This window comes from Anopheles gambiae, chromosome 2 (assembly GCF_943734735.2).
Source record: "Anopheles gambiae chromosome 2, idAnoGambNW_F1_1, whole genome shotgun sequence".
NCBI classification, from domain to species: Eukaryota; Metazoa; Arthropoda; class Insecta; order Diptera; family Culicidae; genus Anopheles; species Anopheles gambiae.
In genome coordinates, this window is record NC_064601.1 from 113,228,109 (window position 1) to 113,241,483 (window position 13,375).

At 45.6% G+C, this 13,375-nt stretch overlaps 1 protein-coding gene across 4 annotated transcripts in view; it reads left to right on the forward strand.

The window, feature by feature from the left end:
* Window positions 1-330: 330 nt before the first annotated feature.
* The window catches only part of LOC1269907 (peroxidasin), a 38,111-nt gene continuing 25,066 nt past the window's right edge, over window positions 331-13,375 (forward strand). For 2 of the 4 annotated variants that reach the window (XM_061649713.1, XM_061649715.1), the window contains exons 1-2: window positions 331-455; window positions 4,158-4,720. In XM_061649713.1, coding sequence (XP_061505697.1) covers window positions 4,509-4,720 — 212 coding nt within the window. In that variant the 5' untranslated portion in view covers window positions 331-455; window positions 4,158-4,508. Of the gene's footprint in view, window positions 473-4,157; window positions 4,721-13,375 lie in introns of all 4 variants that reach the window. The other 2 variants (XM_061649714.1, XM_061649716.1) reach the window with 1 other exon arrangement.

Genomic DNA, 13,375 nt, shown 5'->3' on the forward strand with positions numbered 1-13,375 from the left:
TGCATACCGACGCAACAACAGCGTCTGTCCGGTCGCGGCATGCCAGGAAGCCGAATCCGCACCACGTACAGCAAACCGTCAGACCGTCTGGTGTGAGTGCCTGCCGGCTGAGCTGGGCCACTCAGTTTGCCGAACCGGCTGTTGGGAACGATATCGGAGGATGAAATTGACAACAGCAGGCGACGAGATGCCGGCGTCCGCCAAACAGTGCAACGCTGCACAGGAATAGGAACTCACGCCCGGAGAAACATCTTGTGAGCAGAACGGAAAACGAGAGAGAGAGGGAGAGCGTGTGCCACTCATTGAGCGATGCTGGAAAATGTGTACCATCTTTGGCTTCTTGCCGTCAGTTCGCTGTGAACCGATGCCAGTTGGACATCGTCGCCCGTGCGCGTGCAGTGCGAGTGCGTGTTAGTGCGTCGCGTGAAAGGTGTCACTCCCTTTCTGTCAGATTGGTAAAGTGTTGTTGTGTGTGTGTGCGCGTTTTTTCTATTACTGTATTCTATACTAAATCTTTAATTATTCAACGGCTCGTCTGCTTGATCCTAAAGGACAAACGGTCTCATTGGACGACACAATCTCGTATAAACAGTGCATCAAAGAAAGTACAAGACCGTTAGTGCGTGCGGGGTTTAAGTAAACGATGCAGATGATTACAATTAATTGTCGCGTGTCGCGGACAACTGGCAGATTATCGCATCATCTGTGGTGAGGTCCCGTAAAGTGGGTCTGTGGCATTTACAGTTTCTGTGTCAATGCCATCAATCGTGGCGCATAAGAGCATCGGTGCAGACTGTGCAACGCGCGTACCAGTGGGTGGCCGGGATTTACGTGTGAAGGAGCTGATCCTTGTCTGCGGTTTAAGCGGCTGCTGTTTGATGATAAGTAATTGGATCGGTCGCCTGGTGCATGGGAGGATTTACACGACGATTGTCTGCTAACTGCATACAAATCGGTTCGGGAATGCCGGGCTGTGCGGCTCCGATACCAAGGCAAGACAGCACCGGTCGGGATGCACTAATGGAGTGGTTTAGTGGGTGGATTAAACGGGATCAGTTGTTGAATGGATAGTGGTGGTGGCGTGCACGAGGTGCTTGGCGTGATTTGAAGTGCTCAAGCAGCTCGTTCAGACGTTGGTGGCATCATTAACTGTAATGAGTGTTGTTTAGCTGCTGAGGACGAAGAATGCAATATAAACTGTTCCGAAGGACTCTTCAGAGATTTTTAGCGTAAATTGATAATGTTGTTTGATAATGAAAAGTGAACATTAAAAATAAATATGCAATTTAATTGACTCACTATCATCAATCAAAAGTGTTGAAAAACTTTGCCGATTATTTAACAAACGCAGAATATGATTTGGACAAAAACTCCATTTACAAATCTTGGATTTTGTTGCACTTTACATTTTCAAGTATATAGAGTCATGTAGTTGTGATTTAAGCTGAATTTATTTATGGTTTTAAGTGTTGTACAAGACATCTCTTTTAAAGATGCACGAAGCAAGTATGTTTAAGATTAATTTGCTTGAACATTGATTTACAAAAAAACGCAATTTAGAATATCATGATTATAGCATGGAAGAATGACTCACGTTTCTGCAAAGAAAACAGCACTGCAAAGAAGTCTACTGCTCGTGCACAACCCCACATGATCCACTCAGTATCTCCCCACGTCCACCCGACACTTTACGCCCCGGCAATGAATCTCGTGCGATACGTGCCCCCAATTTTATCGTTGATTGTTCATTTTTATTCAAAGCATTGTGGGTAAAGGGAGTCGGCGCAAAAAAAAACGCTTTCCCAGACGGCCAACGTTCACTAGTTTAGCTTTGATCCTGGGCAAAGCCGTTACTAGACAGCGCACGGGAATACCGATCGGCTCCTAGAGTGGATTCTAAACAACGCATCCTTTCGACCCGGCCTCGGTGACACACCGGCCCGGTGTGAGCTTTTATCTTTATAAGCACCGCTTCACCCGAACACCGACCCCGCCCGTTGCCTTGCGGTAACCGAGCTGAAAGGGTTTGCTTTACCGGCGGCGACTGGCTTTATGTTGTTGTGGTCGTCATTCTTGTTCGGATTTAGTCATTCTTTCGCTGATTGAACATTCACCGCTCGGTCGCAAAGGAAGCTGAACCGCTTCGGATGCCGACGATTTGATGGGTTGGTTTCGGTTTAGCTTTCCCATTTGGTGGAGCTTTTTTTCTGCCTCATGCTCTTCCACCGGCAGGCTTGTTCCATCCTATCGACTGATGTTCTGATAAATCCTTGTGGTTTTGCGAAGGGTTTTTGGGGTTCAAATAGCTACAAAAAAGGGCCAACGCATGCTAGCAAAGCTTCGCTACGCTGTATAAAATATTTCCGATGGTATTCAACTCGTTCGTAGACGTGCGGTGACTTTATTTTATGGAAGGGTCTGGTAAAATCTCTCCCAAAGAGGAAAAAACACACAACGATGCGGTTTTCCCTGCCAGCCGGAAAAACTATTCCAACCACGAAGCTATTTCCGGAACTATTTTACAATCCGTTGAAACTTACAATTGTTGCGTGCAATTCCAATTAAATAAACAGCCTAGTTGTCACCAGAAAGGCGGGAACATTTCAATTACTTTGGTCTGTAGGTCTGCCTATTTTTTGTTCAATTTCCAGTAATGGTATAGCTTGAAGCACACAGACCGTGCTACCAGGGAACGGGGGGACGGGGGGAGCTTGGTGCATGGAAAATCGCACAAAACTTGAACCACTTTCTTGGGACGGCGATACAATTTCCGTAAGCAAACAATCCCTTCTGGTCCCTTTTTCCATGGGGGCTGCAGTCACGCCGTCCTCTAATGCATGCGCCAATACAATTACCGGCAAAGGATCTCCGGCACACTGTCCTGATGGAAATTCTGCCACCTGAACCGTCGGCAAACGGGTGCGAAGATACTGGAAGCGTGCTGGCGGCTTCAGTTTCCGGTCCGATTGGGGCTGCACCGAAACTTTGCTAATTAAAACTGAGCATCGAGAGAATGGAACGCGCCCCACACTCACCCACTCAGACACCGGGTTCCCCTGGAACACTTCCTTCACGCTTGCACCGACCGGATACTGTTAGAACATTTTGCGTCAAATGAAGCGCCGGGCCCAAGAAAGGAATGGCCTGGCCTCCCTCCCTCGCAAACAGAGGGATCGTCGCAAAAAGGCTTACCACGGACACGGATCCGCCGGGATGCTCGGAGCCCCGGAATGCCCACGGAATGGGTCGGTGTAGTGTCGGTAGCGGATTTAAACACCCGCATTTTGCACCCAATAGCGGACAAACAGAGTGCGGCCGGGCGCGAAGTACAACACCAACACAGCAGCAGGATGAAGCGAAGGAAAAGGAAAAATTGGTCAACAAAAAAATAAATAAAAAGAATCTACCACCAGACAACAATCAGGGGAAAAGTTTTCGTGCAGCTCAGGGTGTGTGTGTGTGTGTGTGTGTGTGAGTTTTTTCGCTTCTCCCTTTCGTTGTTTTGTTATTCGTTCAGAATTTCTGCAAAGAGAAAATGCAACGATGGCACGATTTTCGGGAAAGTTTGCAGCCGCATTCTAGCACGAACGACGAACCACGGTGTATTTGTAGGCTTGTTGCTAGGTGCATGGAGTCGGCCAGCATAAATGGGGAAAGTTGGGGCCTTTTCGCTCGTTTGAATGAGAGCAGCGCAGTTGCATGATGAGCGCAGCCGTAAAAATTTGCTTAATATTTGATTTGCGTTTAATGAAAAGTGGTTTCCAGCTAAGGTTTTGGCTTGTGGAATCATTTAGTAGCTAGATAGTTTATGTTTTACTTTATAAAACTAAGATCAGTAAGCTACTGAACACAATAAGGCGAATTTGTTTTGCGAAATGCATAAATAACAGCGTTAAAGCGTTAAAATTGCATACATTTAGGCTCATTTCGACAGTTGCAGTCAGTCAGTTTGATATAAACTGCTCAGATTTGCATTTCGCATAGAAATTGTTCCCCTGAGGACTTGGTGTTTGTGAAAAAAGACAAATTGGTCAAGAGCAATACATTTCTTCAAGCCGAATTATTAATCTCCCTCTGATATCCAACTCGGCTTGACAACAAGCAGAAACAATTTTAACTTTCTCTCTCCTTCTTTGCGCAATGTATTTCCGGTCAAGGTTAAGTGGTGTTGTCATAATTAAAACGCTCTAGTTGGTGGTTCAGCAAAACAAGAGTGAAAGCAAAGCAATTGTAAAGTGTGCGTGCGTGTGTTCGTGTGTGCTAGTGAGTGTGTGGGCCGTATCGGTGCACATAGAACGTTCCGGACGTTCTTGTTCTGTCGGAGCAAAGTGTCCGCGACACATGCTTATCGGTCAGCGCTAGAAACCCTCAGGGCAAAAGTCTAGAAAAGAAAGGCAAGTGTAAGTGAGTGAACGAAGAAACCGGGTGCAGTCAATCTCCACCCCGCCGCCTGTAGTCGAGCGAACGGTGAGCGAAAAAGACGTGAAGAAGTGCACCAACCGTACGCGATGGGACACGGCCACGTGCTCCGGGACCGGGTGCGGCTGATTAGCGGTAACAACGGCAGGCTGTTGCTAATTGCCACTATCGTCGCCCTGGTCGCCGGGCTGGCCGAGGGGCTCGGATGTCCGCAGAAGTGCTCCTGCCAGCAGCGAACAGTGCGATGCGTCAAACAGCAGCTCGATAAGGTTCCGGAAATGCCGCCCGATACGAGCATAATGTGAGTAGCTTCTCCTTCTCCTTCTTTTCCCCTTGTATCGCATGTTCCGCATGTGTGTTCGGATATGGCCCAATTCCCAGACCTACAGGCTGTCGCTATATTTGGTTCTGTGCGTGTGTGTGCATTATTTTTTGGACTGATTTTCATTTCATCGTCTAGCTTAGCATTTTTGCGGTGTCTTTCCATAAATCCCATCAACAGATGCTACAGAAGTTGTTTTTTCTGCTGTTGCTCTTTCTATTTGGTTGAGAACAGTGTTGCGACAGTGTGCCGTATCGCCGTACGCAGGTAGTGTGCGGATTTTATGCAAATTTAACGACCCGGTCGGGTCGACCCCGAGCGGCAGTAATTTTTGTCAGTTTATATGGTTGACCCGCAGTGACAAAAGGATAAGCTTGTGGGATGTTCTTTTTTTTTCGCACGCTACCGAATGTTTTATTTGCGTTACATAAGGATGCTACTTTACGCCGGCAGTGTGTCCATCTTTTTGTACCGAAAAGCATTATCAAATGTTGGTTCACACTAAATAAAAATGTGTTTCCCTTCTTGTTTAGCGATGGTTATTGCAGACTTAAAAAAGCGTTAAGAGTTAGTTTTGATGCTTAAAAGCCTCCGCTATGATAACAACTCATCAAAAGGGTCAACCGATCCATTATTAATTATAATGTCTTATTAAAAGGAAATCCTTAAACACCAATTAGTGCGAAGCAACTGTCGCCAAATACACCGCGCTTCGTCGCGCTCTCTATCTCTCTCCGGCGTACTCACTTCACCCACCAAACGTAATAGAAATGATTTCCCCTGAACCATGTTGGCAAGCTGCCCAAAATTATTAATTTTCTTTCATCAATTGCTGCATCGCGGTGGTGGGATGCCGGTAATCAGCACCGGCCCACGCTAAAAGCTCGCATCAAAACGGCGATGATTAGGGCGATAGGGTCACGAAAACCACTATGCCCTTCATCGTTTTATGCGGGTGAGGTGAGCGATTAGATTATGCGTCCCTGTAGCACAGTTCAGAACGATCGATGCTTGCAACCAATTTCCATCCATCCAGCCGCTAGTATCTTCCCCCGTGCGTTAATTGGGTAAAGCGATGGCGAATCAATTTGCCGGTCGTAAAACCAATTTGATGCAAGTGATGAAAGGCTTTTACTGGCCGCTTGCGACCACTGAAGACAACAAACGAAAAACAACTTTTTTGAGTAATCTATTTGCGAATCGCAGTACATCTTATACCTGTACGTTCAACGTTTAAGAAAGCCATCCAAAAGCAAGGTCTTTAATGGTACAAGCGAAGTGTGAAGGTATTCATGCTTTACGACACGCCGTGTGCCGCCGCCCGTCACGCTGCCAGTGCTGATTTATGCGTACATTTACGAGATTAGTCGTGGTCTAAGCCCACCCACTGCCGCGTGGTGCCACGACCGTACGGAAAGGGATCGGCCTGCCCTTAACCCGAGCCGTCATCGCATCAAGAACCCTCGACTCGACCCTTTGGACCGTAGCGTGTCGACTTTTACCGGACTTAGCCCGGACTTAACTCCATAAAAATCTCATAACACCTGCAACAAATTAAACGTCCCCTGCGCTGTGCTGAAACACCGGTCGCTGAGCACAAACCCTTCATGCTCTTGGAATTGACGTGGCTTGATGTACGTTTTTTTTTTGTGCTGTGCACTCTTGGCGCTGGCGTTTGATGTTGCCGGGTGAGAGGTTTCGCCTAACAATAAAAGCGCGTCAAAGGGCAAACGATTCGAAATGCTCAAGAATGCCTTTGGTTCAGTGGAGACTGAAAGGAAGGCGATGAAGAATGTACAATAAGAGTGCTTTACTTTTAACATGATAGTAATGAGGGATTGAGATAGTATTAAAGCACGAGGTGGTTTTGGTTCTTGGTAGAAAAGCAATTCGAAGTAAATTTCGACTTAAACTGGACTTTCAAAAAAAGTTAATAACCTTTGGATGTTCAATTTTGATTTCATTAAAAGCTAATCAGCAGCATAGTTTCTTCGAGTTCAATTAAATATTTACAGAAACTAAAGCTAAAAAACGAAACCCCTTTTGTCAGACGACCCTACGCGCTGATCTATTATGCAGCATCCAGTGTCCATCAGGCAGAAAACACTTTTTTAAGCTTTTCGTCATGGTTGGCGCTAAATGATGCGAACATAATCCGACCCCCGTACCGTGCTCCCGGCCTTTGCAGCTCAATCGAACATGAATGGCTAATGGAGCCGCCCGATTATTTGTAACAAAATCCACAGCCAAAGCACACTTGAATAGTTTTCGCTACTGTTTTAAGTCGATCAAAAGCCGACCCTGTCCACTTTGTTTTTCACTTGCACCGGCATCAAAGGCAAGCGTTTGCACAGAACAGCGGGTGGGAGACAATTTAATTTGCATACCCTGCAAGAGCAAGAGGGTTCTTTTCTGTTTTGTAGGCAAAGTAGAGCGACGCCTTTCGATTCTTCGCTGGTGCCATGATTTCATTAAGCTATACAAAAGACTCGCTTGACGCCGGGATTGCTTATTTCCCCCATCTCTCGATAGCTGATATTCGAAGACACTGGCAAGCGTAACACGATGTCAGGTGAAATCGTAAACATTCATTTATCTCTGACGAAAACCGCCGGGAATATGGGAAGCTTTGTTTTTCTCGCAGGTCGTGGATCCCATTTTATACTTAGGTACGGGATGTTGGGTCACACAGAACAACAACAAAAAAATGGCACGTTATCACACAGTTTGCGCTCGAGACGCTGAAACAAATGGCTGACTCTTGCGAAGGGTGTGATACGCTTGGGAATGACGGCAAAGCTTTCCATCTATTGTACCAGAGTGCCTTCGAGCCACCGACACGGGCCCACACGCCACCACACGGGTGACGTTGCTCTCACCTGAGAGCAATATTTATGTTTACACCCGGTGAACATTTCCCAATCTCACCACCCCATTCGCTCACGGCTGATGGAACCGTGCGGCACCGTGCACACACACACACCAGCAACACTGATGAAGGCTTGAACGATGATAGAACATGCTAAAAAATAATACTCATTTTGTAGCGACGCTTTGATGACGTTTGGGGATGATGTGGTAGCACGTCGCTCGTCCAGCCCTTTTAGCTTCTATTTCACCTTTTTAGGAGCCGCTCAAGCCGCTGGTTCTGCTCGCTGTCACTTGACATGCTGTAAAAAAAGGGGGCTCAGTTCACGGGGTAGGAAAAATGTACATTATCAGACGAATGTTCACCGTGACGTTAAGCCGATTAGTGCGGGCTCCTTGGGGCTTTACGGTTGGCATGCGTAATGGTGGTAGAATGTCACCGTGCAAAGTAATCAACGTAGGTTGCAGGTCATACACACACATTCATACATACATACATACATACACGATCTCTACCGAGTTGTTCGCTAAAATATTACTCATGATTACACTTACTTTGCGTTTTTCATTTCGCTGTTGGAGCATCTGGACAGTATGTTGTTGAAGTTAGAGAGCCATCACCATGTGACGGAATTTTGAGTAGTTTTAATGATGAATGCTGTACTTTAAACGTTATTCAACGATGAAGATATAATGACGGACGTTAGGATGAAGTCAGTGTTGCTTTTGCACAAGAAAGTTCAAGCGACGAATGAATCGCTTAGTTTGGACAATTTTGTTATGTAAATTGCATAACTGTAGGCGTTTTAACACTCAATCTTCAAAGAATTGTGTATTTGATGTGCAGTAACCTTTTCAAAAGGCTCTACATTATTCATAATCATTGTTTTCATGGCAAATTAAACTCTCCTGTTGTCTACATTTGCTTCATCCCTTATACATTATATTTGATACTTCCTTGAGGTAGCAAATTGAGCATTAATTGCTTCGATAGTATCATACTCTGCGACCCTTTGCCATGCAATCACAAATCATACCAACACGCAAAGATCTCATCCAATGATAAATCTTGCTTATTTCCTGACTCAACAGCCCATCATCGTCTGTGGTGCTTTTTTGTGCCAAAGAACTGGGAATAATCTTTTCCACACTCAATTACTGCTACAGCAAGATCCGATTTTATGGTTTCGTAAGCATCCTGTGTCTTGTGCAAGCGCCCGGTCAAGTTCTAACTGACTTTATCAGAAGAAAAAAACAACAACGTCTAGTGCCCTCCTTTTCCACCAATCTCATTTATTCTGGCCCTTGCACACTCTGTTCCAGCTTATGTTTTATTGAGCTTGAATGTTATCAGTGCTCTGAAAGTTGAACTCAACCCTACAAACGAGAAAAGAGGAGATACAGCGGCAAACAACCGGCAAATGGTGACACGGTCATGTTTCGTACCACACCGGACAACCCCCAAAGTCCAGCACTGGACGGTGGCAAATTTAAAATCATCCCACTGTGCGCTGTCTAAACACACAGCCCTGTGTGTTGCCGGTCAGTCTCCCGCTGGGGACACAATAAATAAGAGGATAATTTTAATTACATTTACACTTTGCCGGTCCTTTCTGCCATGGTTCGATAGCGTGTCGGGCAGCACACGTAAATGCAGGACAGAGCGAGCAGACGCACCGGCCGTGTGTTGCCGAACGCGTCCCGGTCTGTGGTAATGTTTATCGGCGATGTCCTTTCGGGGGCTTGCTGTCCATATTTTCCTGGACTTTGTTGATCTGCTGGCTTGCCGTGGCAGTGGCCGTGCACAAACATGCACACAAAAACCGGTTACAAACCCGAACACTTTGGGGAAATGTGTTTGTATCCTCCCGGTTCTCAGCTCACCCTTTTACGTACACGCGCGTGTGCCCCTCTCCGTTTTGGTGGGTGGGTTTTGCTTTAAAGTAAATAAGTGAAGGTACGGGATACAGCTGGTGAGCTGTTTTTCGTACTGCACTTTGGTCTAGTGGACCTGGTGGTTACACTGGGACGTAAATAATCGAGTAAGGGTACCGCTCATTGGCCTCGATTGGTGACCCTCGGCAGCAGGGGGTTTGCATTACCATGCGGTTTCCTTTACTGCACCTCAGCGCAGCTAGCGCTTCTTGCAATGCAATTCAGAGGTTGTTCTATTTTTTTTACTGTTCTTCCTAACCAACCGAACGCCGGCTGGTCTGTAAGCTAATTTTTCGTTTCAGTACTTTTGCATTGGTTGGTGTTAGTGCCACTAGGGTATTGTTTCAGCTGCTGCAAAACGTTTGCTGTACTGCAAACGCAATTGAGGTTTGTTTTGCACAAGCGGCAAAGGTAAACTGTAGAGTAAAAAAAGAAAGCTGCAAAAACAAACCGTTTCCAGCAACACAGTTGTTACGAGGAAGGTTAAACAAATGCGATAAAAAATTGTTTGATCTCATTGCTGTTTATCGAAACAGATCTTTGTTTGGCTTGGCAATTTTACATTTATTTGATCTTTATAGATGAATGAACGAGTGAATTCTCATTTGAACAGTTGAAGCATTTTCTGGATGCATGAAAATTAAAACAAAAAGATTGTAAAATATCAATTGGGCATCTGTAATGCATATCGCATTCTTTTCGTTTGAGGTATTTTTTATTCATATCTACATAAAACTCGTTTTATAGAACCATTCTTACAGTTATTAATAGGACTTATTCCGATAGGACTGCTATTAATAGGTAATGCCTGCTGCATGTGACTTTCCGATTGTACAATTTCTTTTGCCAATCCTCCCAAGTTAGTCTGCATAATCCTACCAGTACACTTCAAACCACAAAAGTGGCAAAACCATGACACAACTACGGAGAATCGCTCATAAATTTCATGCCTCAGTGCGCCCAACCAAAACTCCCTCCAGATAAATATTAACAAAACGCACATCTGTATTGCACATGACGACGATCGCAGGCACAATCGCACTGATTCTCGTCTCCGTCTCGTTCCTTCTAACCCCGAGGGAGATCGGGGTGGGTGTTGCACAGCACGGGTACGATAAGTTAATTATTTATGCAAGCGTAAATTAAGTTCTAACTCTCTTTCGCACTCCCTCGCCGCCTTTGCAAAGAACCCGATCTTCCGGCGAAGCAGGGCTATCTCGCCAAACATGATGGCGCTCGCTTCCGTACGACAAACTTCACCCGCGGGAGGGAAAGGAGCTGGGGGGGGGGGTGTTTGGCATCAATAGGATGCGGTGCCGTACATTCCCTTGGTACGCTGTACCGGCGCATCGTGAGTAATTTGTATGTCGTTCGGAAATAGCTGAAAACTTACCATCTGTGTACCCTGGAGCCAGCGCTACCCTGCTAGACTCCGTATTTGCTAGCCACTTTGCTCCCACAACCTGTTTCGCTAGATAGAACGGTGTAGTGGCTAGGGGTCGTAATGAAAACGCCATCTTGTGTGAGAGTTTTCCACCTTGTGGTGCTTTGGAATGGGGGAAGGGCGAGGCATATGATATTATCATAAGATGGATCGATTTTACGAGTCGGTCTCGCAGCACTGCCTGGTTACGCCAAACACTTATGAGCCTCGAGTTGGTATAATTCATCTTCGAGCCATAAACTTGTCTAGACTCGACATGTTTATGTAAGACGCGTGGAGACGGGGAGAAGGGAGAAAAAGAAGCGAGGACACATATTCTTCACATCGACAGTCCCTGCTTTCTAACACAATAATAGCTCACAGCGCGAAACAAACGAACGTAGCGGAGAGTGTTCGAAACCTCATCCCTGCACCAGGCATAGTTCAACGACGGCAGACTATTGACGGCCATTGTGGGTAGTGGGAAAGTTCAGAGCAGTGGAATAGTTTTTGGGACACATTCGGGCTCTCAACAATTGTTTTGACTTTTGTGAAAGTTCTTTCAAGCGCAGGAAACTCCTTTTTTGCAAGAGGAGTACATCTTTCTACGCCTCGGGAAGTGGTAGTATATTTGACTCGATTCGGCAAGACATCATAAAACACTTGGAATAAACTTTCGGCAAACTCGTCGTCCAGAGTGGTGTCTATTATTTTCCAAAAATCATAAGTTATTTTCTGATCAACTTTCACGTCTAGTGGGGTTTATCATCCCCCACGTATCCCCAACAAGCTCAAAACATTGGAAAAGCCATTTTGCTCGAATTGTTATTTTCACACCAACCGTTGCGTTTGACTTTTCGGGGAACGACTAATAAACTGGCTTGGTCGGAGCAACTGTCGGTCAAAGAGAATCTTTTTTGGTCTTCTGTCTCCAACGAACCAAACGGGCAAACGGGAACGTCATTTTAGACAGGAATTTCAGGGCAAACTGATATTGCGTTTCAAGGAACGTATGTTGTTTTGGTAGACGGCACGACGTGATTATTCTTATTGTTTGTATATTGGATTGGAAATGAAATTTCAATCGGTGGCAGTTGGGGTTTAATCATAGATGGATGCCTTTGCTCATCACATACGTTGGGACGAATTTAGGAAGGATCCATCCTCAACATACTCGGAACAAACCGAATATTAGTTTTAAAACAATAACTTTGTTATGAAGATTGCATACCTTAAGGCGTATTTTAATGAAATGTCTCTTGTTATACGTAGTTTCTTTAAATTATTGTAGCTTACAGATCCTATCACAATATACAACACTAGACTTTGAAGTACAGTCGGCGAGCCGGTCTCGTAGTACAGTCGTCAACACGTACGACTTAACAACATGCCCGTCATGGGTTCAATCCCCAAATAGACCGCGCCGCCATACGTGGGACTGACTATCCTGCTATGGGGGGGAATCAATTAGTCACTGAAAGCCAAGCCCACAAATGGGTACAGGCAGGCCTTGACCGACATCGGTTGTTGAGCCAAAGAAGAAGAAGAATAAGAATTTGAAAAGGATCTTATCTAAATACTTTCATTCTGATTGAATAATTACTCCGCATTCAACAGCAAATACGGCTCCAAATCCGACTTTCCCACAAAGCAAGGGTTAAGAGGATCTGGTGGTATATTTTCTTATATCCAGTAAGTCCAATAAGCCATATTATTCAATCCCGCATTAAGAATGTATATCCCGTGGATATCTGGAAGGAAGCCTCCATCGACCACATTTACAACCTTCAGTAGCATTCAGAAACAGCAGCATTACGCTCAACTCTGTGCCTCAAAGTAAAACCGAAGTCAAACTACTTGAAGATGCTCGTAAGGCACAGAAGAGAGAGAGGGAGAGAGAGAGAAAAAAAACATCATAAAACCGGCGTTCAGTTGTTGACCTGTGGAATGCCCCATTTCTTGTGCTGAACGGTTCCATGTGGACGGGAACCACTTTAAATAACGTTAGCGCGCTTAGATTTGTCCCTGCGCAGCACACGGGGGAGTTGGTAGATGAACGAATGGATGGTAGGCTGGGGAGGCGAGTTGGCAAAACTTTTGCTCCCCAAAGAACGATCCATTTCTCTTGGTTTTGGATTTGTGTAGTCGTACGTTTTATTATGTGGCGTTGCTTTCATTCTTCCGCTGCTCCATTTCGTGAGTCGCACTCGCCTTCTTCTCGGTCTGTGTGTGTGTGTGTGTGTACGATGAAAATCTTAACTTTTTCGCTTTGCTTTTCAATTCCTACAAGCCCCGTGAACGGCCCTTTTTAGGGCGCACACACACACAGGGAGTTGCCCTTTTGTCAGGCTGCTCCAGCTGCCGCTCAACTTTTTCTCCTGCCACGAGAGAGCGAGCCAAAGAAATGA